Source organism: Magnolia sinica, chromosome 5 (assembly GCF_029962835.1).
Source record: "Magnolia sinica isolate HGM2019 chromosome 5, MsV1, whole genome shotgun sequence".
NCBI lineage: Eukaryota > Viridiplantae > Streptophyta > Magnoliopsida > Magnoliales > Magnoliaceae > Magnolia > Magnolia sinica.
The window spans coordinates 29,814,049-29,841,247 of record NC_080577.1 but is presented as its reverse complement, the minus strand read 5'-3'; the positions used below and the strand labels follow the sequence as shown (position 1 = coordinate 29,841,247).

General features: G+C 39.9%; 1 protein-coding gene across 2 annotated transcripts; it reads left to right on the top strand.

Annotated features, from left to right (window-relative positions):
* Positions 1–1,566: 1,566 nt before the first annotated feature.
* LOC131245878 (putative E3 ubiquitin-protein ligase XBAT34) lies at positions 1,567–27,199 on the top strand. Of its 2 annotated transcripts, XM_058245627.1 has the most exons (9): positions 1,568–2,159; positions 2,440–2,554; positions 4,142–4,222; positions 4,343–4,431; positions 4,527–4,618; positions 4,763–4,844; positions 17,493–17,595; positions 25,339–25,424; positions 25,975–27,199. In XM_058245627.1, the coding sequence occupies exons 1-9, from the start codon at positions 2,058–2,060 to the stop codon at positions 26,683–26,685; spliced, it is 1,461 nt and encodes a 486-aa protein (XP_058101610.1). In that variant the 5' UTR covers positions 1,568–2,057; the 3' UTR covers positions 26,686–27,199. The 2 variants fall into 2 exon arrangements, with proteins under 2 accessions (XP_058101611.1, XP_058101610.1); XM_058245628.1 differs by lacking the exons at positions 4,527–4,618; positions 4,763–4,844 and having other exon boundaries at positions 1,567–2,159.

Genomic DNA, 27,199 nt, shown 5'->3' with positions numbered 1-27,199 from the left:
ATCATAATAAGCCCACAAAACTTTGATCTTGTTTCCATGCGCCATTTACATGCACGAGCCAAATCGCTGATGCGTACTCCAGCAGCTATAAACGCTTTCACAAGTAGGCGGTTGTCAAGAGAAATTCGGCAGATGTTCATATTGCTGGCTCCGGGGCACAGCGATATTCCTGTGCCTCTGGTGTCGTCGGAAGCTTTATAGGGCCATCCATAGAGATGCCCTTGACAATCTACTCCGTCTATCAACTTTAAAATACTATAATAGAACAGGAATATAAACATGAGGCAGATCTATGACTCAGTGAGCTATTTAACACTGAACAGCAGGGATCGAACGCTCACCATTAGGAGCTTTGTGGGGCAACAGAAGTTTCATATTAGCATGATATTTGTGTATTCAGTTTATCGGAGTGTAGTAACCTCATGAACGGTTTAGATGGTGTATAAACATCATGGTCAGCTCTAGGAATGTTCCAATCTGTGGACGTTCCCAATGTTTCGTTTGGTGTGACCCACCTGAGTTTTGGATATACCTGATTTTTATAATTAAATAGTTTTGTGGTCTTGTAAAACTAATGGACGGAGTGGATTTGTCACAGGAATACCCCCATACAGCTTCCAACAAGGGGCACTTCATGTAGTAGTAAGCTGCGTGGGACTTAGAGAGACGCGCATGACAAATCCAATCCGTCCATCGGGTTTTTAAGACAATGCTACATGAATATAAAAATATCGTAGATCAAAAAATACGTGGGACGCACCATACAAAACAGTAGGAATTGAACGCCCTCCTCCAGGAAGGTTTCAACTGTGGACGTTCAGTTCCCCATTTTTTTGTGTGGTGTGGTCTAGATAAGTATTGTATCTACCTGAATTTTGTATCATCATTTTATTGTGGTCTTTAAAAACTGATGGACGGAGTGGATTTACGACAGGAATATCTGTGGCCCCACACTACTTCCAACTAAAGGAACTCCCCCTCATTGCGGATGTACACAGCCATCTCGTCGGACGAGGATTGCCTGAACAGGTTTTTACGGTCAGAGGCCAGGTGGGGCCCATTGTGATGTTTATGAGGAATCTACTCCAATCATTCGTTTTTGTTTTTCAAATTAGTTTAGGATCCAAGTCTAGAGGAAAATCCAAAACTGAAATGGGCCACACGACAGGAAAAATTGAAATTGGACGTCCACCGCTGAAACCTTTGTGGGGCCACAGAAGGTTGGATCAGACTAATATTTTTGTTTCTTTCAATTTATACTGTGGAATGACATTATGAACGGTTTAGATGGCATATAAACATCAATATGGAGCCACGGAGGTTTCAACGGTAGCCATTTCCCTAACATGTTTTTCCTATCGTGTGGCCCACTTGAGTTTTGTATCAATATCATTATTGGGTTCATATAGTAAAATTAATTGCAGAAACAGATAGACGGGGTGGATTTCTCACAAACATCACGGTGGGTCCCACCTAGCTTGCAGGAACTTCCCTTGACAGGCTGTCTCACGCAATCCGCGTCCTTCTCATTTTCGTCTCCGTATAAATTGCGAGAGGAATTGAAAATTCACCGAAGCTTTTTCGGAAACGAAGAGATTGCTTTTCTGCGAAGGAATCTCTCCCATTTTTTTTCCTGAATTCAGTGAGAGGTTCTTTACGAAATCGATTTTCCTCCTCTTTTTTGCCTTAATTTCAGATTTTATTTTTTTGCATTTCATCTTTCTTTAATTCGAAAAAGTTTTTTTTTTTTTTTTAAAATCGATTTTGAAGGGTTGAAGACAATCATTTTTTCCTAATTTTGCTTTTTGTTAATTTTATTTCGTATCAAATTCGGAAATCCTTGGAAAATTTCAATTCTAGGGTTGGGATTCTGTTTGGGGGCCTTTTCGAATTGAAAAACCCTTGATATGAATTTTTAGGCATTTTGCATCAATCGCCCCTTTCCAAGCTAGCTTTCTGCCTTTGTTTCGAAAATTCTGGAAAAAAAAAATCGATTTTTGCTTTTCGTGTTTCAATCTTTTTGAGGTTGCAGGGTTTGTTCTCTGTTCACTGGCAAAATGGGGCAACAGCTTTCGAAAGATGAGATGCTTTATCAGCAGGTCAATTATGGAAATGTCGAAGGGATTAAGTCTCTTCGACGTGACGGTGCCAGCCTCGAGGTAGCTGAATTTCACATGTTTTTAATTCAGCCGTGGTATTCTGTTCTAGATCGATTAAAATTTATTTATTTATTTTTATTTCTGATTGATTAGTGATTGGAATTTCTGTACAGTATCTAGATTGCATATAGTCGAGGTTTGTTTTATACCTGTGGAGGAAGTTATGCACATATATAGGCATGTATGGATCATGTATGTGTAGGAAGTTATGTGAATATATCGGCATGTATGTATCATGCATGTGTAGGAGGATATGTGACACTCTTTAAGTTTTGTGCAGTGGATGGATAGAGAAGGGAAGACTCCCCTGATTTTAGCATGCATGAGGGCTGACTTCTTGCCTGTTGTCAAAACTCTTATTGAACTGGGTGCGAATGTGAATGCTTACCGTCCAGGTAAAAATAAATAAATAAATAAAATACAGTCGAGCTGAATGTCTACTTTATGAACGTCTTTCACCTTTTTTTTTTGAAAGGTCTGTTACTTGTTTCTGTAATTGTTCTAGCTTTTGTTAGGATTTCTTGTATCTGATTGGCTAATTGCTGATTCATCAATCAATCTTCTTTTTTGGTGGAGGACATGATTGCGTTTTCTTTTATCGTAACTTTTTTTTTTTTTTTTGTCGAGAAATAACAGCAAATTATTAAACATTTGCCAAAACATGAGGAAATAACACAACCTGAAAGCACGAAGCAAGACCACTCAAAAATAGGACCAGCCGGAGCTGCCTTTACATACATCATCCGATTTGAGACAAGGCCTTTGACTTTGCTAATGATCTCTATTAGACCCTTTCTCTTATTATGAAAACAACGCCCATTTTTAGAACCCCATATCACCCAAAACACAGCCATGATGGTCAGTCTCCACATGGCTCTACCAACTCTACCGACTCCTCTTCCATGCCATGCCTAAAGCAAATCTTCAACTGACTCCGGGATCACCTAGGGAGTGAGAAATGAGGTTAGGAAATGATCTCACACTCTGATCACAAACAGACAATGAATGAAGAGGTGGTCAATCGTCTCCTCGTTTTCCATGCACATCAAACAAATATTGGGGAGAACTAATGCCTTTCTTTGAAGATTGTCGACGGTTAGGATTCTCTTCCTGGCTGCAAGTCAAATGAACACCGCCACGCAAGGAAGGGCACCATATAACCAATGATGAAATAGGTGAGACGTGGAAGGACCATGAGCCGCTTCGGATATCAAACTGTTTTATTTTATCATAACAGAAACTTTTATTAAAATTCTGTAAGTACTCTCTTGGTTTACTTGCCATTTGTATTAAGTGATCAGGAAAGCCCACATAAAGCGTTAGAATGAGCTGCTACAGTACCAATAGATACTGTGGTGTTAGAAACCAGGGTTTCTTTTTCAATTTTCCTTTTTTATTTTTTAAGGAGCAACTATCGAGTCTTTATCGTTGCCTTCTCCCAGGAAGAACTATTTTTTTAAAAAAAATTTTTTTGAAGACACAAGGTGTCCCCACCTCTTTTGAAGTGAGACTAATCCCTATGGATACATGCAATCACCCACAACCACGTGTATCGTGTAAAGCCAAGGAGGGGTTTAGTAACTTCTGGAAAATCTATACTGAGGCTTGTGCTAAACTTGAACTGCAAAAGCTGATTCTGGATGTTAGCTTATATCTTCCACAGTTCCACTATTGTCTTCTTTTATCAATTTTCTATCTGTATGGAAGTCTTAAGTGCTGCAAAAACATATTTATTAAGTCATATCAAAAGCTATCAAACAATAATGTAGATTACTCCCTTGAAAAATTCTATTAACCTAAAGAAGTGCACCCTCTTGCACTGGCATTGGCCCATGTGGCAGCATATGGATCTCATTTCTCACACTTATTATGTCTTCACACAATTTTACTATAAATGTGCCAAGTATGCTGAAACATGACATAAGGTACTTTCATTTACTTGATAATCCATATCTCCTCTCATTCTTATTTATGCACTGTAGGGTCTCATGCTGGAACTCCGTTGCATCATGCTGCAAAACGAGGCCTAGACCATACCGTTAGGCTACTTCTTTCTCATGGAGGTAATCTTGTTTTTCAAAGATAAATTTTAGTTTGTTTCTTTACAAAAAGCAAGACCATTCTGTCCATTTTGTAATGTGGTTATCGTTTTATTAATTGGTGATTGGATGTTAACATTCCAGCAAATGCATTAGTAATGAATGATGATTGTCAGACTCCTCTTGACATGGCTAGAGCAAAGGGACATTCCAATGTTGTACGTATTATCGAGGTATGCTATACATGTTCCTCTTTGCATATGTGTGCGCATGCATTTTGTGTCTGTTCTCTTTAGCTAAAGGTATTTTTTGACTGACTTGTAAACAGGGTCATATTGGCCTTTTCTATGGTTGGCTGAGGGAGCTTTATGGGCCGGGCTTTCTAGAAGCACTTGCTCCCCAATGGGTATCTCGAAAAATGTGGGCGCATTGTTGAACCGGATTATTTTCTTTGACACTTTTTTTGTTAGTGGATATCATAATTTTTCTGTTGAACCTATTGTGTGTAATTCTTTATTGTGAATTGCAAGATGTTTATGTTAAGTATTGTTGCCTTATTTGCAGTTGGGTGGTGGTGATACCCCGTGATTCTCGTAATCCTCAGAACCCTAAAAAGTTTGAGCTTGCTATATATCCTGGACTACAGGTAGCGTGGAGCACAGGTTCTTTATACAAAAGGAAATGTTGATTTATGATATGATTCTTTATCATTATGACTTTTGTAAGATACTCTATTTTTCTTCCATTTCCTTATGCCTGCGATTGCAGTCTATTTGTTATTCTACCTACAGTTTCGTAGTGTATGTTGTGTATACACATCACAGCTATGGATCTGTAGAAGCTTGTGAAATCTGTGATTTCCTTAATTCCTTTTTCAGCTGTATTTGGCTCATGCCATTTCAGGAGTAGAGACAAACACTTTGTGATTTTGGAATTTCATCTTGTAGTGGAATCTCCAAATTACAAAATGAGGCTCTTTTGTGCTGTATTGGAAAGAAAGAACTCTTTCATATCCCCACACAAGTATCACTTGCTGATGTAGGAAAAATAGAAAAAAGATATTATTGTTATTTGAGTCAAACACGCCTTAGACTTGGGCCTTTTTAATAGTTTCCTATGTTATTGTTGCTCTAGCTGGAGTTTGCATCGGTTTGGGTCAATGTCCTTTGGGAGTTCATAAGTCCTAATCCAGAATGTGTCTTCCGATCCAATTTATGGAGTATGCTGGTTGTCATTGATTTTCTTAGTGTGTGACACTAGCCACTCAATGGTCGGTTCACATCTCGAAATCACTGTATTTAATTCATGGATGAATCCAATTTGGTTAGTCATACGGGGTATTTGTATCATTTATGTCTGGCTCTATATATTCTCCACTGATAGTATGTTGATTTTAATTCCTTGTTGGCTATGGTTCTAAAGAAAAGGTCTTATAATGAAGTCAATTTTGGTGTAATGTTATAAATGTTTTTGCATTTTATGAGTGGAGGAAATGCTAGATAAAGAGTCTTTTATTTATTTAATTGTAGTTGTTAGAATGGTCATATGCGTGACATGTCCACACGTGTGACATGGTCACGCGTGTGGTCATCTTGTTGGGGTTCAGTCTTTATGTATCTGGGTTGAATGTACATGAGTCTTTGAGTCTCTAGTAGTGTGTTTCTTTTTGTTCATTTCTATAAGGGTATTCTTGTAATTTCAACTCCTAAGTGAAAGCCCTAGTAATAAAACAAAAGTTGGGGAGCTTCTAAGGCTGTCTACTCTCTCACATTTTTCCTCTCCTCTCTTTCTTTCATTCATTCTTTATTCTAGATCAACAACATGGTATCAGAGCCACGTTGATCCATTTTTGCTCCTTGATCTCTCTTCTGTCTTACTTTTTTATTTATTTTCTTTTCGTTTTCTCTATTAGGAAACCCTAACCTGTTCGGGGTTGTTCTAAGGCTCTCTACTCTCTCACGTATTTCCTCTCCTCTCCTTCTTTCATTCATTCTTTCTTCTAGATCAACAACATGGTATCAGAGCCACATTGATCCAGTTTTGCTTCTTGATCTCTCTTCTGTCTTACTTTGTTATTTATTTTCTTTTCATTTTCTCTATTAGGAAACCCTAACTTGTTTGGGGTTGATCTAACCTAATCTGTTCTGGTTGTTGTACCGCCACGTGATAGGTGGTGAAATCGTGTTTAATGAAGGTGTGTAAGGCCCGCTTTTGCATTATATTCGCATGATGGAACCACGTGGGCCATCGTTCATCTAATATGCAATCTATGTTTAATTTTTTGAAGCATGAAATCATATTTGAAGGCTGAAAATTCAGAAGTTTGAAGCCTCTCCTTTATTGTGTTGATCGAGATAAGTTGAAGGATTTGTGTTCAAGAAAAATTATTGTTATTATTCAAAAATGATCCCAAGGGCAGTATTTTATCCTCATCAGATTTGGTGCCTCTCCAAATAACATCAATGAAATTGAATGGCACGAACCATCTATAGTGGGCCACATCAGTAGAAGTTTTTCTGACTAGAAAGAGAAAAGTTAAATATTTGACATCCTCCAAACCTAATATCATTATGACAGACTATGATGATTGGGTGGCAGAGGTTACCCAAATTAGGGCATTGTTGTGTAATAGTATGGAACCACATATTATGGCCAATGTAATCTTCCTTAAGACTGCCAAAGATGTCTTGGTCGCTTTGAAGGAGATGTATTTTGGTGAAAAAAAAAAAACTTAATCCGTATTTATGAACTCCTACAAAATATATTTGCATTCTAGTAGGGAGATAAAAGTGTGGGAGAATATTATTCTGCCTTACGCGGCATGTGGTAAGAGTTGAATGTAGATCAACCATTGTCAACAAATTTCGAGGTTATGCTTAGGCAAATGGAGGAATTTCGTGTTGCTAAATTTCTCTATGGCCTTCCACCTGAGTTCGAGCCTGTGAGGTCCCAAATTCTTCGAGGTAGTGAAATTCTCTCAGTGACAAAAGCGTTTGCCAGAATTCAGAGGACGACTGACATGTCTACTCAGAGTTTCACTTCATCAGGTAGTTCAACTTTTATCTCTGCAGCGGGTGGAGGTGATGGGTGCAGCGGGTGGAGGTGATGGGGGAAGTCGAGGTGGCCGTGGTCAAGGCGGTAGATTTGGAGGTGGTCGTGGTCACAGTAATCGTCATTGCACTCATTGTGGCCTCAACAATCATAGTATTGATTCATGCCGAGATCTAAATGGGAAGCCTGCCTGGGCTAATCAAGTCAATTATTTTGAAGTTAGTTCTGAAGGTTATGTATCCAATCTTGCCACTCATGCTGAGCCGATTACTTCAGGTGATACAATCATTATGTCCATAGAAGATTACGCCATGCTTCTAGAAAATCATTCCACTCATGCATCTTCCTCCACTGCTACCATTGCATGGTCATGTACATCTTGTCTTACATTTTTTTAGTGTTATCCATGTGGATTATTGATTATGGTGCTTCCGATCATATGATCAGTAAGCGTAGTTTGCTATCCAAGTTAGTCCAGTCTTCATCCATTTCATTTGTCACCTTGACCGACGGCACTTCAACTAGTGTATTTGGTGAAGGCACTATATCTTCTTGTCCTACATTTGATCTTTCCTTGTCATTAGTTTTGTATATTCCAAAGTTCCCATTGATCTTATTATCTGTAAGCAAACTAACCAAATCTATGAATTGCTCTGTCAAAAATTTTCCCCTCTTATTGTGAGTTTGAGGATCTAAAGGCGGTGAGGATGATTGGCAGAGGGCATGAATCTAATGGACTCCACTATCTCAAGAGTGAAATGACTGAAGCTGGAGCTACATTGCAAGCTAATATCTCTTCACATCAATTGCATTCCAGGCTTGGGCTCCCATCTTTACCTAATTTGAAGAGCCTTGTCTCATCTTTGTCCTATATGTCTAAGTTAGGATATGAAGCTTGTGAGTTACACAAGCATCACAATGTCTTTTCTTTTCTGTGAAGATAAAGTTAGTGATAAACCATTTTATTTGATACATTCAGATGTTTAGGGACCCATTCATATTTCTAGTTTATTTGACTTTATTTTATTATTTTTGTGGATGATTGCTCTAGAATGACATGGTTATATTTGATGAAAGATAATTCTAAGGTGTTTATGTGTTTTAAAGAATTTCATGCTCAAATCCAAACTCGATTTGATGCTAAAATATGTTCTAAGTGACAGTTTAGAGTCCTTTTGAAAAAGTCTGCCTTTCTTCATTGACAATTGCCCATTATATAGGTAGATTACAAGCTATTTAGGGAAGAAATACAAGCTGATCTTCAGCCCCTACCATATATACATCTATCTAAATATACTGTACAGCTAATATATCCTAATTAAGGAAGGAATAAATCTGTATAACTGTCATATCAGCTGTAAATCTGCTATTAGCTGTAAATCTGCTGTAGATATTAGCTGTAAATCTGCTGTAAATCTGTAAATCTGCAAAGCTGTAAATCTGTAAATCTGTAAATCTGTAAATCTGTAAAGCTGTAAATCTGCTGTGTAGATTGATATTTCCTTTGACATCCCCCCTCAAATTGATGCTGGTAAATCGACAAGCATCAATTTGCTAACGAGAAAATGATGGCGCTGACGTGGCATGGATTTTGTGAAGATATTGGCGATCTGCAAAGTTGTGGAGATATGTGGAAGAGTGATGACTTGATGATCATAGGCTTCCCTGATTGAGTGACAGTCAACCTCGATGTGCTTGGTGCGTTCGTGATAGACTGGGTTTGCGGCAATTTGGATGGCACTAGTGTTGTCAGCATGGAGTGGAGTAGGATGTACGGGAATGAAACTGAGCTCTGTGAGGAGACCACGCAGCCAAATGATCTCGGAGCATGCTGCAGACATGGCTCGGTACTCGGCCTCAGTAGATGATTTGGAGACGTGGTCCTGCTTCTTGCATTTCCAAGAGATAAGGGCATCACCAAGAAACACACACCAGCCGGTAGTAGATTTCCTGGTGTCTGGGCAGCCAGCCCAGTCAGCGTCACTATAGGCTTGTAGCTGAAGTGAAGAACCGGAAGGGAAGAATAAGCCACGAGTAGGTGTCCCAAGAATGTAGCGAATTATGCGGCGGACTGCAGATAGATGGAGATGCCTCGGTGCTTGCATGAATTTGCTGACGGTATGAACAGCATAAGAGATGTCTGGTCGGGTAATGGTTAGATAGATAAGACTACCAACCAACTTCCGATAGGTAGTAGGATCCTCAAGAAGCTCCCCTTCGTCACGTTGATATTTCACATTAAGTTCCATGGGGGTGTCAACCGAAGTAGCGTTGGTGAGACCGGCTAGCTGAACCAGATCTTGACTATACTTGTGCTGATGCAAGAGGAGACCGTGCGGTTGATGATGCACCTCTAAACCCAAGAAATAGGTGAGCTGGCCAAGATCTTTCATGTGAAATGTAGAATTCAACAAAGTCTGAACCGCAGAGATTGCCTCCAAGTCAGAGCCAGTGATGACGATATCGTCCACATAAACAAGGAGGACGACGATACTGTGGATGTCCTTTGTAGAAAAAGAGAGGAGTCATACTGACTTTGAGTGAAAGAAAAACTAAGCAAAGTGGATCGAAACTTCTCAAACCATACTCTTGGTGCCTGCTTCAAACCATACAAAGAACGTTTCAGTTTGCAAACATCAGTAGGTGAGGAAGTGGGCATACCAGAGGGAAGTTTCAAGTAAACGTCTTCCTTGAGATCACCGTGGAGAAATGCGTTCTTAACATCCATTTGATGTAAGGGCCAGGATTGGGATGCAGCAAGAGCGAGTATAGTTCGGACAGTGGTCATTTTGGCGACCGGTGCAAAGGTCTCATCATAGTCGAGACCATATTCTTGTTTGTTGCCAAGTGCCACTAACCGAGCTTTGTAACGATCTATGGACCCATCGGAATTAAGCTTGATAGAAAACACGAACTTACTGCCAAGGGGTTTCACGGAGGAGGGACATGGAACAACATCCCATGTTTGGTTTTCTTCAAGTGCGAGAAGTTCGGTTTCAATTGCTTTTCGCCAACACTCATGCTCCATTGCCTGTTTATAAGATGAAGGAAGAGAAATAGACGACAAAGTGGCTATGAAGGATGAAGGAGAAGAGAAACCAAACCTATCTGGGGGTCTACGAACCCGAGTACTGAGTCGGAGAGAGGGAGGTGCAGGTGTTGAAACAGGAGCAGCAGTCGGGGAAGAAGCTTGAGGGGGCTCAGGAGGTGCTGAAGGTTGGTGGGAAGTGGCGGTGGAGCGTCGTCGATACACTAGGAGAGGTTTAGAAGGGACTGGATCTGCAAGAGAGTTAGGAAACATAGGCAAAACAGAAAATGAAGGAGAAACATGATCCTGATGGGTAGAAAAGAAATATTGATTTTCGAAAAAAATCACATTTCTAGAAACTCGAATGCGACACAGATTTGGATCATAGCAAAGAAAACCTTTTTGCTGTACTGAATATCCTAGAAAAGCACATTTAATTGATTGAGCCGTAAGTTTTGTGCGTTCATGTGCAGGAAGATGAACATAACAGACACAACCAAAGGTACGAAGGTTAGAATAAGTTGGAGGGTGACCAAATAACTGGTGAAAGGTGAGTCATGGTTCAATGTGGGAGAAGGCAATCTGTTAATGAGATGGACAGCAGTGGAAAGAGCTTCACACCAAAATCGAGAGGGCGTGGAAGATTCTAACAGAAGAGTGCGAACCACATCAAGAAGGTGACGGTTCTTCCTTTCAGCCACTCCATTTTGTTGAGGTGTCGAAGGGCAAGACCGTTGAGAGATGATGCCATGATTCTGTAGGAAGTCCTGAAACAAATGAGACATATACTCACCCCCATTGTCAGAACGAAGGATTTTGACATGGGCCGAAAATTGTGTCTGAATATATGCATGAAAAATCTTAAAAACAGAAAATACTTCGTCTTTGGAATGAAGGAAATAAATCCATGTGAAACGACTATAGTCGTCAATAAAAGTGACAAAGTATTTGTAATTAGCATGCAAAGTGACTGGTGCCATACCCCACACATCACTATGTATCAGATCGAAAGGTTTGACAACATGCGGTGTGTGAAAAGGAAAGGGTAGAGTTTTACTTTTGCCAAGTCTGCAAGAATTGCAATCAAACTGAACAACACTAAGAGATGGTGTTTCATTATTCCCAAGAAAACCAGATTTCAATAAAGCATGAAGTACATTAGAGTTTGGATGTTCGAGACGTTTATGCCACGCTCGGTAATCAACATGAGCATAATTACAAGCGACAAAAGGCAAAGAAAAAGAAGACAAAGGAAATTGAAGAGGAAAAAGACGTCCCACTTTAGGCCCCCTCGCGATCATCCGCCCTGACTGTTGATCCTGCACAACACAACCAGATTTAGAAAACTCTACTTTACAATCATTATCAACTAACTGACCAACAGACACAAGATTGGTGGTAAGACCGGGAGATACGAAGACATCAGTGAGAGAGGAGGAAACATCACCAGTGGCCGTGATAGGTAAATGATTGCCATCAGCAGTATGAATTTTGAGATTTCCAAAATATTTGTTTACATTGGTAAGAGAAGCAGCATTGTTTGTCATATGATGGGAAGCCCCGGAATCAAAGTACCAAGGAGATGATGTAGTGAAGGGTTTACCTGAGAGTCCTAAAGCTGAAAATGCAGAAATGATCATTTGTTGAATCATGTCAGGGGTCACGGGTTGGACTGAAATGGGAGCAGGAGCAGGAGCACTTTGTGTTGTATTCACCAAACTACCCGCACTAGAAGAGCCAACTGAGACAGTATATGCTGTCTCCGATTTCTTGGGGGGTCGAGTTGGGCATTCCTTGATGATATGGCCATCCTTTTTGCAATAGTTGCAGAATTTTCGGGGACAGTTTGCAACATAATGACCAAATCCCTTGCAACAGAAGCACTGAACAGTGCTCATATCCCTGCTTCATGGCCTGCCTTGTGCTGCATAGGCTACAGGAACAGATGTAGATCGTCGTTGTTCCATGGTGGTTTGAGTGAGAAGGTGCTGTTCCTCGCGAAGAAGATCATTTAGGCATGTATCCAAGGAGGGGACAGATTCTCGGTTCATAAGATTGGATCTGGTGCCTTCAAATTCAGACCTTAGTTTCATTAGAAATTGATCCCTCTGAGTAGTTTCATGGACAGATTGAACAGAACTAAGACCTTCGGATGGTAAGTCAACATAAACTATATCAGTGTATTTAGCCCAAAGATTAGTGAATCTAGAGTAAAAATCGGAGATAGAAAGACTATCCTGTTGGAGAGTGGCCAATTCATGTTCAAGCTGGAAACGACGAGCAGTGTTTTGTTGACTGTAGACCTTCTTCAGGTATGTCCACATCTGAGCTGCAGTCTGAGAAGATCGAAGGTTCAAGATGATGTTGGGTTCAACGGATCCCAAAATCCATGCCATAACTTGTGCGTCCTTGACTTCCCACTTGGCGTGTCGGTCTTTGTCTTTGTCTTTGTCAGGAGCTAGGTTACTGCCATCAACATGTCCCCACAACTCCTTACCTTTGACGAAAATCCTGAAATGAAACGCCCAAGCAGAGTAGTTCTTGCCATTGAAACGAATCAAAGAAACATCAGACTTATCGGAAGACATGAGGTCAACAGAACTAGAACAAGAATAACCGAGACTAAGAAACTTGAGAGCACGAGACAAATGGAAATTTAGAGCTATAGCTCCGATACCATGACAGTTTAGAGTCCTTTTGAAAAAGTCTGCCTTTCTTCATTGACAATTGCCCATTATATAGGTAGATTACAAGCTATTTAGGGAAGAAATACAAGCTGATCTTCAGCCCCTACCATATATACATCTATCTAAATATACTGTACAGCTAATATATCCTAATTAAGGAAGGAATAAATCTGTATAACTGTCATATCAGTCAAAGCTGTAGATATTAGCTGTAAATCTGCTATTAGCTGTAAATCTGCTGTAGATATTAGCTGTAAATCTGCTGTAAATCTGTAAATCTGTAAAGCTGTAAATCTGCTGTGTAGATTGATATTTCCTTTGACATAAATCTGCTGTGTAGGTTGATATTTCCTTTGACACTAAGATCAGAGAATGCCAACGAGTAGAGATCAAATCTTTTTAACTCCAATCTCTTATCTCATGGCATCATTCATCAAACGTCTTGCGCATGCATAGCAGCAAAATGGAGTTGCTTAGCATAAAAACCGTCATTTGCTTGAAGTAGCTAGGGCATTATTATTAGATGTGAAGGTTCCAAAAGTTTTTAGGGTGATGTCGTTTTAGCTGCATATTATCTTATAAATCGAATGCCCTCATCAGTTTTAGGAGGTCAAACTCCTTTGTCTATCTTGTATCCCCAGTGTCCTTCCTTTTCACTTCCTCTTAAACTTTTTGGATGTGTATGTTTTGTACATCAATTTGATCATGTCTTAGATGAGATCAAACCCAAAGTTGTAAAGTGCGTATTTTTGAGGTACTCAAATACTCAACATGGCTAGAAATGCTATAATCCTATTACCCGTAGACGATATGTGTCCATGGATGTCCCATTTTTTGAAACTACATATTTCTCAGATGATGGGAAGATTTTGCAATATTCCAATATCTCTACTAGCCTTCCTGTGGTGACAAACACAAATTTACCTATAAAGCAAGCCACGAAGTCACATCCAAATCCTCTACCATTGCAGGTCTACTCTAGATGTTCCACGAGAAGTACTGAAGCACCTAGTAATGTTCCTCCACCAGTTCTACCAATCCATCTGAAGATCCGCCTAGTAACAGGCCCTGCCAGACTTGCTGAATGAAGCTGATCAACCTATTGTTGTTTGAAAGGGTATATGTTCGTATACTCTACATTCTTTTTCCAATTTTGTTTTCTTGAATGGTCTATCACCTTCATTTCGGTTGTTTGCTTTGTCCTTGTCATATGTGTTTGTCCCTCGATCGTTTCAAGAGGCTCTACATTCTGATGGGTGGAAAAGAGCTATGGAAGAAGAAATTGTTTCACTTCATCAAAATCAAACTTGGACTTTGGTTAAGTTACCTGTAGGAAAACGTGCAGTAAGATGCAGATGGGTATATACCGTGAAGTACATGTCCGATGGCACTGTGGATCATTTAAAGGCCCGTTTGGTGGCAAAAGGATACACTCAAACTTTTAGAGTTGACTACTTTGAAACTTTTTCCTGGTGGCCAAGCTTCATTCAATTCGTGTGGTGATCTCTATTGTTAAAAATTTAGATTGACCCCTATATCAACTGGATGTAAAGAATGCGTTTACTTGAAAAAGTGTACATAGAGCAACCGCCTGACTTTGTTGCTCAGGGGGAGTATGATAAAGTATGTCGGCTAAGAAAATCGATTTATAGGTTAAAGCAGTCTTCACGTGCGTGGTTTGACAAATTTAGTAAAGTGATAATGCAGTTTGGGATGAGATACAATCATCCTGATTACTCAATCTTTGTTAGGCAGAGTGAGACTAGCACTCTTGTTCATGTTGTTTATGTGGATGACATCATCATTACTGGAAATGATGGTAAAGGCATATATGTGTTGAAGAAGTTCTTGCAGCAACACTTCTGTACAAAGGATTTAGGCTATCTTTGATACTTTCTGGATGTTGACGTAACTCGATCAAAGTTGGGAATTAATTTGTCGCAAAGGAAATATGTTATGGACTTCTAAGAAGAGACAAGTTTACTAGGGGCTAAGCCGGTTACAACTCCCATGGACGCAAACTCTAAGTTAAGTACATATGAGTGAGACCTATTTGATGATCCAGGCAGATATCGCCAGTTGGTTGGTAAATTGATCTATTTAACTATTACATGACCGGATATTACTTATCCAATCAGTGTAGTTACTCAATTTATGCAAGCCCCTCGTGTATCTCATATGGAAGTTGTGTTCTGCATACTTAAATATTCGAAGGGCGCCCCAGGTTGTGGAATTCTTTACAAGCAAAATGGACATCTTAGAATGGAAGGATTCTCTGATGCAGGCTGGGCTGGATCTCCTCCAGATAGGTGATCCACCACAGGTTACTGTACCTTTGTAAGAGGTAATTGTGTTACTTGGAGAAGCAAAAAGTGACAAGTCATTGCCCGTTCTAGTGCAGAAGCATGGTATAGAGTTATGGCCCATACCATGCGTGAACTTGTGTAGCTAAAGACATTGATGTGTGAGTTAGGTTTTGTGGTTGATACACCCATGAATCGATATTGTGATAATCAAGTTGCATCACATATCGCCAATAATCCAGTTTATCATGAGAAGACCAAGCATACTGAAGTGGATTGCCACTTTTCATCAGAGAGAAGGTGCCAAACAAGGAAATATCCACACCGTTCATCAAATCTAAAGATCATGTTATTGACATGTTCACAAAAGCTTTAAGTCAAGCTCATCTATATAGGTTTTTTGACAAGCTGGGCATTTATCATATATATGCTCTAGCTTGAGGGGTAGCGTTAGAATGGTCACACATGTGATGTGTCCACACGTGTGATGGTGATCCTGTTGGGGTTCAATCTTTATGACATGAGTCTTTAGTAGTGTGTTTCTTTTTGTTTCTTTCTATGAGGGTATTCTTGTAATTTCAACTCCTAAGTGAAAACCCTACTAATAAAACAAAAGGGGGGGCTTCTAAGGCTCTCTACTCTCTCATGTTTTCCCTCTCCCCTCCTCCCATTCTTTCTTTCTTCTAGATCAACAACAATAGTAAAGGATATCTTATTGTTTTGTTCTACTGGAATACTTCCTAAACCTGCAATAGTGATTTTAATGACCCGTTGTAAAAATGTTGCGATGTGTTGTACTTAAATACCAGTTGACTTTTAAAGATATTTTAGGGACTAAAATAAGTTTACATGGTCATTTCTATAAACAATGTTGTTTTCTATAGTCAATCATCAAGGATCAGAAGGAGGAGCAAGTGGAAAGACAAAGCAAAGGTAGAAGAAGAGGAAGAAAGAGAACTGGGTTTGCAGACAAAACATTGAAAAAAAACAAACCAGGAAAGCATGCTTAGAATGAACATTGAATGGGATTATCTTGTGACTATTTTTAGAATATGGAACAAAGAATGTTTAAGGGCATTAAAATGCCCATATTTTTTTTTCTTCTTTTCAATAGATCGTGCGACTTTATTAAAATGGAAGGAAATTAGATCGAGAGAATAGAATCCGGGATAAAAATTACCAACTACAGAAGCCTCGTCTAGCAAGGTTTGCCTAACCATTGGCTACACGAGGAACCATGGGAAACTGGATGTTTAACCTTGAGTTGAAGTACCTTATCTCGGCCATCATAAAATCCTACCTGCAAGTTTCCCTCTCAAGTCCCTAGAAGCTCACCTCAACAAATATTTTTTGGATCTCCCTCGACTGGTGAATACCTGAGCCTTTGCATGATGCAATTTCATAGTCTATTACTGAGTGGTAGCAATATAGAGAGTCTTTTATTCTTGTCATTTAGATGATAGTAGTTTTTATTAGTGGTTTGAAATTTACTATTTGTATTGTATGAAGCATTAGCATAGAAAAAGGATGGGATATCTTTTCTTGCCACAGGGATTTTTCTATCCTTTTCCCACATGGAAAGTGCCTAGTTTTTTGTGACACTGACAATGAGGGTGATGTTATGATGTTGATGATTACGTCAAAGTAGATCAGGCATACGTCCTTTTCCAAAAACTTTATATTTTCAGGCATACGTCCTTTTCCAAAAACTTTATATTTCATGCTTAACTCATGTCAATATAAAAACATTATAGTAGTATATAGTAATATATCCTCTTAATGTAGCCGAGCCCAATTAGCTGGTATAACTTATAAGCCTTAGATGATGATGATAGCAATATGTTGTCTTAGGTTCTATAGGTTGTCAGACTTTTTTTTTTGTGTTTTATGTAATCTTAAGGTTTTACAAAAATAATCTGGCTGAGCTCATTTTACAAATTGAGCACATTCTGAGAACAAAATAAGAACAGACTGAGTGCTGCTTGGGCTAGAATTGAGTACTGATTGTCGAGATGGGTTGGTCTGATTTTCTAATGAGAAAAAGCAAGCCCCTGTGGTTTGCAGTGTATCAAGTGATTTTGATGACTGTAGTCTGTACCTTCAAGGACAAAATCTTAAACTTTTCTTTTGGGAATTTTCTTCTACTGGAATTAAATATGTTGCTGTTCAAATCATTGGTATGGTTTCTGTATTTTACTTACAAAGATCTTCTGACTGATAAACAGGTTGCTCAGCCTCGTACTATTATCCAACTTTGGAAGACCAATATTGAAGAAGTAAAGTTCAACCAGCCAGATCCTGTTATGGTTCTTTTTGACAAGGCCTCCAGTAAGTTCATATCACCTTTAAGATTTTTATGTTACTTATGGCACTATGATTGAAGTTATGGTAATTTACTCGCATTCGGTTGGGATTCTGCTGAAGACTGTTGTTGTCTATAACTTTTAAATATGGTAGAAGTTTTTTAGGGCCTGTTTGGTTTTCCAATTACAACCGGAAATGGCTATAAATGGGTAAAATGGGTAAATAATTATTTACTTATGTAATTGTGTGGTGGCATCACTTACATTTGACTGCAATGCTGATTTTGCTACATTGTTTGTTTCACCCAGAAATCACTGTAAAAATGGTAGTTTTATAATGTGAAACTGTAATGATTACAATTTACTTTACCTACTTCCTTTAGAAGTGTATTTGACTCTTGATTTATGAAGCTTAATTCCTGTTTAAACAAACACCTGGAAATGATAATGATGGCTCTTGCATTTCATAGAAAATTGGAAAACCAAATGGGCCCATCTGTGCAGTGGCATTTGATGTCCATACACTATCTCTGCCATACCTGTGCCTATCTGTGCAGTGGCTAAGAGTTTCCATCCAGTGGCCCCACCATGGATATGCCACATCATGTTAACATTCCAATCAAGTCATCTTAACTGTTCAACAGGTGGCCTAAAAATGAAATATGATCTACTCTTGAGTGTAAGAGTCCATTGGTCAGATGATTAGGATCATCCAATTCGTGGAATTTTAGGCTGTTGCCTGTCTTTGGTGAGGACCACTGGACTCTCATATGCATGGCCATGTGTTGATAGAGGGTTATGAGAAAATGATCGCCTATTTTCTCTGAAATGACCACTAGTAGCATGATTCTGATCCACCTTCATTTATCATGTTCAACTTTTAACTTGGGCTTGGAGAGCTGTAAAGAGGTGCGGATCACTGAACGGGATATTGAAATTGGGATACAAGGTGACAAACACTGTACCCTGGTCCAGTGTGGTTTGGATTGTGCCTATAACAACATGCTAGTACTGCTTAAACCTAATATCCAGCAGGGAGAGTTTGCAAGGTGATGGGAGTCCTTTCCTGCCATGGAAAGTGATTGCAAGGCGGACAACACCAAAGTGCAAATGAGTATATCCTTGCTTTCTCCAATCAGAAAGGTTTTCTTTCAGCAACTGAAGAGTCACAAATTCTTCAAGCTGGTTGGCTTTGATGGGAGCCTGGTCAAATTTTGAAGACAAAGCATACTCCCGAATGGAGTTTGGCTGTTTTTGGACAAGCTGTTTGATTTTGGCTGAGACGGAAGCACGATTTTTCTGGAAGAACTAATAAGGGTTTGAGACTGGAGTTTGAGTAGTAGGAACCTTACTATCTACATATTCTATCTCATACAAAAAATCATATTTATTACCACTACATGATGCAAGGGGAAGAGACCTAGTAAAAGAAGAAGACGAAAACGATGAATGAGCAGATGACATAATGGAAGTGAATGCAGAATGTATGGTCAGGATAAGGCAACCCTAGGAGACCCGATGATGTTTGGTGTGTCGCATAGTTTGATACAACTCGCTTTCTTTTATCAAGAACGTATTGGCTACAAGGGGGGTGACCTCAACGCCTACTTCGGCTAAACGGTCAAAACTCACCAATGGTTTCTTGATATCTAGAAAGGAATTCTATATCCAGCTTTTTCAACAGTTACTGTCAAACCAAGTTTTCTGATACAGAAGATCGCACGAAGCACAACTGTAGAGCATATTAATCATGGCGACTGTAGCTATCTACTAGCAAAAGGAGATAGACTATGTTAACATTGAATATTACAAGGCTTACCTGAAGATAGTCCTGCCCATCGCATACATCCTACAAGGAGAAGTTTAGAAAAACATGATGGTGTTGGCTCTGATACTAGTTAAACGCACAGGTGAAAACATGGGCAAAATATCCAAAACCCTAATAAACTCTGAAAACCCTAGACACTAATCGGAAAACCTAAATCAGAATGTTACTATAGCTGTGTTACTGTAGCACGGATACTGTAGCATAGTTACTGTAGCACAGGACAGTATTGACAAACAAAATGAATAAATTAAGCTTTTTTAGTAAAACGAAGACATAAGTATGCTAAAAGTAAAACAAGAAAGCAAAAACTAAATCCTACTGCTGCTATAATGGATGGCGGAGACATTGTAAAGATGGAAGTTGATGTGGGCCTAAATACACTAAACGAGGAAATGGAGTAAAAAAAATAATATCTGTAATTAAAAGAAAACGGGAAATATTATAAGGAGATAATTTGCTAATACGAAGACGGAACTTAAAATACACTTTATTTCTAAGTAGCATAATAGAAAACTACAATTCAAACTCTATATTTACAACACTTATCAGATTTTGCTTACAGCTACTCTTCTTACAACTTGCTTACAATTGAGGAATACATTGCTATTTATAGACGTTGTTGGACGTCAAACAAAATTTCAAAATACTACAATGTGCTGATTATTGATGCACTGTAGGAAGGCGTGGGACACGCGTCCATTATTTTGTTGCTTTTGCTTGGGACATTGAAGGACTTGTAAGACACGTTAGTCCTTGGTAACAGTGATGAGGGATACCTGTTGGTAGTCGAACTGCGAAGCTTTCTACGTAAACAAGCACTCTGAACAAGTGCGTGACAAACTTCGCCTTGTCATCAACTATAAGCCGTTGAACAAATATCTCCAGGATGACAAGTTTCCTTTGCCATACCGTACCTCCTTATTTTAACATTTGACAAATGCAAATCTGTTTTCCAAGTTTAATCTTAAGGTAAGATTTTGGCAACTGGGTATCAACCCAGTTGATAGACACAAAACAACATTTACTGTTTGAGGCAGCATTACTTACCTCCTCCTTTACCTTTCGTTCAAACAACAGGTGGCAGTCACCCCCACAAAAGCAAGTCACCCTGGAATGAATCCTGATCACTTGAAACTTGCACAGGATGAACTTACAGGTCTCCTTGCAGAAGGTCTCATTGAGCCCACTGACTCTGAATTTCTGAGAGCATGATGCCTTTTTCCACACAGATTGCATGAAACTGCTGGAGAAGATCACTGTGAGTCTTCTCATCTGGAGAGTACAACAAGAGATCATCAATGTACACCAAGCAGTGGTATAGGATTGGTTTAAAGATCCGAACCATCGCTTTTTGGAAAAGAGACGGAGCGGTTTTCAAACCATTGATAGTGTGCATTTGGGACAGTAAATGCTGTTTTGTGTCTATCAGCTGGGTTGATACCCAGTTGCCAAAATCCTGCCTTAAGATCAAACTTGGAAAACAGATTTGCATCTGTCAAGTGTTGAAATAAGGAGGTATGGTATGGCATGGCAAAAGAAACTTGTCATCCTAGAGATATTTGTTCAATGGCTTATAGTTGATGACAAGGCGAAGTTTGCCACGCACTTGTTCAAAAGAAGAGGATGTTTCCAGTCAGTCTGATTATTCCTCTGAATCAGATGACGACCAGCAAGCAGTTCATGCCATCGACACTGTCGACCACATTTTTGAAGTTGTCACTCTACCCTCGATCACGGCAGTTAGTCCAACTCCGCTCATTCGAGTTGAACTCATCTGCCAACTGTCTCCGCCTTCAATCCCGGTCATTGCTCTCGCAGATATCGGCGCAACCATCTCAATACTGAATCCATCCATTCTACCAGAAAGTTCGTGGCATCCCCACTCTCAATTCTTCAAAGCCGCCAAGGGGCAAGTAATGCTACCTCGGGGTAGGAAACAATAGATTTTCTCCTAGAAGATAGGACGGTGAGTTTGTCATTTTCGAGATACATGAACCCAATGAAGAGCTATTACTTTCACTGTGGCCTGAGAGAGGCTTGTTGAAGGAGGACACGTAAGCTTTTTGATGTGGATGAATGTGGACGGATGCTTCTGGATGTGGACGGGTGGCTTTCTTGCTAGAGATGGTTTTTGAGAACTGAGTGAAAAAATGACATCTAGCGATAGCGACCTTTGTGATGGTGACATGAAAATGACAGTTCAATGCTTTGCTTTTGAATTCTCGTGAAGCTTCTTCAAGTGTCACTATCAGAAAAGCTATCACTTTCACTGGAGGAGGGAGCCATGAGTATTTCCATGTTATGTTCAACATATGTGAGGAAGTGATCGAGGCAGAGGTCACTGTTGGCAATGGTGATCATCGTCTCTGCATGTTTCAAGAACTTATGCTGGTTGCACAGTTTTTGAACTGCAAGGAGCGACGTTTGATGTATCTGGCCCAATGTAACTATCTGTAAATGCAAGTTTCTTTGTTCGAGAAACTTGGTGGTCTCATTTTCGAGGGGATCAGGGAGAGAGTTGAGATAGACTTGTTTGAGATTAATGTCATCTTTGCCACTAATGACCGATATTCCCAGCTCCATCGGGTTAAATTCAATCACCACCGCCAACAGCGATCTCTGCCTCGATCACTTCCTCACATATGTTGAACGTAACATGGAAATACTCATGACTCCCTCCTCCAGTGAAAGTGATAGCTCTTCTAATAGTGATACTTAAAGAAGCTTCATGAGAATTCAAAAGCAAAACATTGAAATGTCATTTTCATGTCACCATCACAAAGGTCGCTATCGCCAGATGTCATTTTCTCACTCAGCTCTCACAAACCATCTCTAGCAAAAGAGCCACCCGTCCATATCCAGAAGCATCCGTCAACATTCATCTACATCCAAAAGCTTACGTGTCCTCCTTTAGCAAGCCTCTCCCAGGCCACAGCAGTTCGACTAGCAACAGGTGTCCCTCATCATTGTTACCAAGGACTAATGTGTCTCACAAGTCCTTCAATGTCTCGAGCAAAAGCAACAGAACAATGGACACGTGTCCCACGCCTTCCTACAGTGCATCAATAATCAGCAGATTGTAGTATTTTGAAATTTTGTTTGACATCCGACAACGTCTATAAATAACAATGTATTCCTCAGTTGTAAGTAAGTTGTAAGAAGAGTAGTTATAAGTAAAGTCTGATAAGTGTTGTAAATATAGAGTTTGAGTTGTAGTTTTCTATTATGCTACTTAGAAATAAAGTGTGTTTTAAGTTCCGTCTTCGTATTAGCAGATCAACATTCCTACGCATGCTTGAGTTCAAGCAGAAGATGATCCCTCAGCCTCAGCTGCTACGATGGTACAATTGGTTTTCTCAATGGAGTTTCACAGAGAACAAGATCAAAGGAAAGGATAACATCCTTGCAGACTTCCTGTCTCACCTTCCTTCTCAACCCCCACCAAAAGCCATATCCTCACTAGCCATCCATGAACTCTCCATTCTCAATATCTTTCCCCTTGAAAGAATTGCAGAACTCCCTCCAGAAATCAAATCCATTATCCATACCATGTACATTGCCAACAGGCCATCCCATAACCTCAAAACCTTCCTTGAAATTCACCTGTTCCGCAATGCTCCTGTTTTCTGTCATATACCACATCTTCATTACCCATTCCTGACTCCCATATCCTTCCGAGATCTGTATTACTGTCCCAATGAAGCATTTTGCTTCCTCTACTATCTCGTTGAAAAGTGGACAGTTGTGTTCATTTTTGAACTGGCAAAGCTCCATGCGTACTTCAGTCGCATCCAGTGGGAATGTGTTACCAATTGCATCCAGTTGACTCAGACCAACAAGAATCCTATCAAGTTTCTTGAGAGATTCCATCCACTTGAAGTTTAGCACTCACAGCTCTCTCACCACCATGGTGAATTTGTTGAAATCAGTTTTTGGAGTCCCGGAGATCTTGTTCTGATGGAAAATGGTGATAGTTATTACATCTAGGAGAGAGCTTTTAAAGTAAATTCATCATCACTATCATCATCATCCATTTTCCTTGTTTTCATCATTGCTCGTAGCCTTGTTCCAGCTTTTTGGTTTAGATTTACATATGCTGTTTCGCCTCGTAGTGGCAAACCAGCTGATTCCCCAACCTGGTAGAGTGCAATGATATCATCCAGTTGTCAAACTTATGTGGAGCAACTGTTATAATTCCTGTTTTGAATCTTTTCTAAGTAGATTCGCCGTCGTCATCACCATCTTAGCCTTTTCCCACAAATTTTGGGCAGCTTTTAAATAATACATTGGCGATAGTTTTATGATTGACTGCATGCAAGACATCTGCCCTCCCTTTTTTATGTGAGCTATTGGAACTGGCTATGGTAGAGACTCACATTGGAGCCACTGGCACGCAGCCCAACTATTATGCGCATGCAAAGGCAAGCTAGCAAGTGAAGTAGGGTTCTGGAGGGGCAGTCTCCAGGCATGACCTCTGAGAACCAAGGAAAACTTGAAGATGGAGGGTTATGTTCGAACAGTTTGCTGCACATAATGGCAGGGAACCAACTGGTGCATACTGCACCTTAGCCCACCTATTGTAAGGCTAGCACGATGAGGGATTTGCAAACAGTTAAGCTCTAGAGCATGTAGTGCTGTAGAAACCCAGTAACTAGAAGCACTCATTTACAAGGTCTTCGATAATGTTAATGATGGCCATAACGGCCAGTCTGATGACTATTATGATATGGACCATAACACCTGTTATGGCCCTGTAACGAATGGATTTTATTTTTATTTTTTTAATGGAAGAAAATGTATTGGCCCTGTATCACAGTGTTACAGGCCATATACCACCATTGGACCACAAACAAAAAAGGACATGCTCATGTGGTTGGCTGCACAAAATGGTAAGGAGACCAAAAGATACATGTTTACCAAACACCACTTACATTTGCCAACATGGTCATGCCCCATGTGTCACACGCTGACCAAACTATTATGCAATAACTGCAAATGAGATTTTGCAAAGAGTCGAGGTCTAGAGGATGTAGTGCTAGGAAGGCCTGTGGAGCATGATTTAGTTTAAATCATGTTAAATTTTTATCAATTAAGTCTGAAAGAACCGTGTAAGTTTCCAAGATCGGAAGGGAAAACTAAACTTTTTGTTTTCCAGGAATTGGGGAAGTAACTTCTAAAGTGCCCATCTTGCACAAATTAAAAGCAGCCTCAGTAGGCATTAGATCTTTTCTAAGTAGATTAGAAAGAAGGAAAAAAATCATCCAAATTCCTTCTTTGTGGAAAGATTCTTCCAAATTCCTAAAGATTTTGTTCAGCTCTTTCAGTATCTTTTCTATGAGTAATTCCTGGGTGGAATCAAGCGTAGACTTCTTTGGAGCTACTGCTTCTGCCTTCCAATGTCCACTTCATGCATGTTGAATCGGGATGGTGACAGTGCCCATAAGATGCCAATCTCTTTATTAAATGGCAATGAGAACTTAACAGATGAGGCTCATGAAAATGATATCATTAATCATTAGGGTTTTGGTGGTCCTCTTTGCAGCTGCTGCATCTCACTCATGCTAACTTCCTGAAAATGTTGGAGGTGCACAGGTAAATGTGCAATGGTATGCTTGTCATATATGCATGTTATTGTTGAAGGACCCCTGCCATCATCTTTTGGAAGGTGGTGTCACTGGCACTTACTCCACATGATCTTAATATAACCACAAGTAGCAGACAACCATGATTAAACTGTAAACATGGAAAAAAGTGGCTAGAACTACCATTGCAACTTGCTATGGAAACAGAGATCTTTTTTTTTTTTTTTTCCTTTTCAGATTCCAGCTACTCGTCCCTTTTTTTAATGTTTCTATGAAAATTTTCATTAGTTTAGGATTTATGATATGTTCTGTGTCTAACAAACTTTACTGAATTTGGAATTGTCCGCATCCTATGCAGAAACGCGGTTTAAGTTCTTATCTGCAAATGAGGGCGACAAGCAGCAGCTGCTATGGTTTCATAATGCCTGCCGCGGAATGCATCAGGTGATACAAAGACCTAGAAGGGAATTACTGATGATAATTGATAAGTTGTCTATCTTTACACGAATTACTTGCATTTTATCACAAATCATTTCACATATTTGTTTGAGTATTCAACTTTAGACATTTGGCATGTATGTTTAGCCATGTTACCTCAGCATGACTTGGGTACAATTGGTATGTGGATGCTTAGGCTTTCTGGCGTCCTTTTCAAGCTGTCATTTTCAGTTATGAAGTCTGACAGCCAAAAATGTGTTTGCTTGACTGTTGACTAAGAAATTGCCTTAGATGTCTTTTACCAATACCACCCTTGAGATATTGAAAATATACCTTTTAAATGAAGGTCCTTTTGGGGGGTATTTCATCCACTGTTGTTCAGCGTACGATTTCACAATCCATACATCACATCTGGTGAAAACACACGCACACACTTGAGGGTATTTCGTCCGCTGTTGTTCAGTGTATGATTTCACAATCCATACATCACATAAGGTGAACACACACTCTCTCCCAGGGAGACCATGCCTCATATTTGACTAATGTCTCTTTACAGGTCATTCCTCCCGCTGCTGGAAATCCAGGACCTGCACCGACTACTAATCCTGAAGATCTGCAGTTAGCTATGGCCATCAGTGCCTCTATTCAGTTGGCTATGGAGGAGAGACCGCCAATTGTTCCCACCCGCCCGGGCTCTGAAGCAAGCGACATGAATGGTTGGGGGAATTCTGCTGACAATGCAAGCCACAATGGTTGGGGCGCACCACAGGGACCTTCACCTCCTTCAAAAGCGAGCAGTAGCAGTGGATTGATAGAAGCACCAGCTAGTAGTACATATAATGGATGGGGTACACCAGAAGCTGGGCCAAGTGCCGATCCAATTCAGCACCACCAGAGTAGTGGGTCGGATGTTGGCACATCCACCCTAAACATTCCTCAGGGAGTTTCTGTAATTCCTTCTGCCCCACCAATTCCTGATAACAGCCCAGACAATGGCCCGATTCATTATCCTTCCATTGACTGCAGCCCCATAGATTTATCCATGCCAGCCGTTGAGGTCCAACCTGTGAAAAGTGAAATCATAGAAGACGGAGATGCTTCTTCATTGTGTGTGATATGTTTGGACGCCCCTAAAGAGGTGGTATGTGTTCCCTGTGGTCACGTGATCGGCTGCATGTCTTGTTTGAATGACATCAAAGCCAAAAAATTGGGCTGCCCAATCTGCCGTGCTAAGATTGATCAGATTATAAAGATCTTCTCTGTTTGATCACGAAGCCGAAGGCACAGATCTGACTCTGTTCAGGAACTTGAATGAATTTCTGGGGTGCAAATGGTAATGTTCATAGGCAATCTTGTATCAGAGGAGCTCTGTTTATGGTTCAGATTCTCGCAAATGAAATACATGAACTACAAACAAACTGGTTCTGGTCATCTCCCGATCATCAAGTAGGATTGTAAATAAAAATGCCCGCTTTAGCTGGTTCACTTCTTATGGAGTACTTGTTGATATTTACATAATTTGGAATGGCCCGTGATGCTGAAATAAGGAAGCGAGGACCGAGGAGCATTCATATCAGCCGTCTTCTCTAGGTTGTGAGGACCTTTCTTTTTGTATATATATATATTCTCTGCCACCAAACTGATGCAGGTACGCTTCACATCCAAATGGTTTTTATTGTCAATATGTGGAAAATGGACAACAAAGCATTTGTAATTTTGAGATGGTGTTAACTTTCATACATAGAACCATACATATTATTTGGCTTGCCACAGGTGTTTTA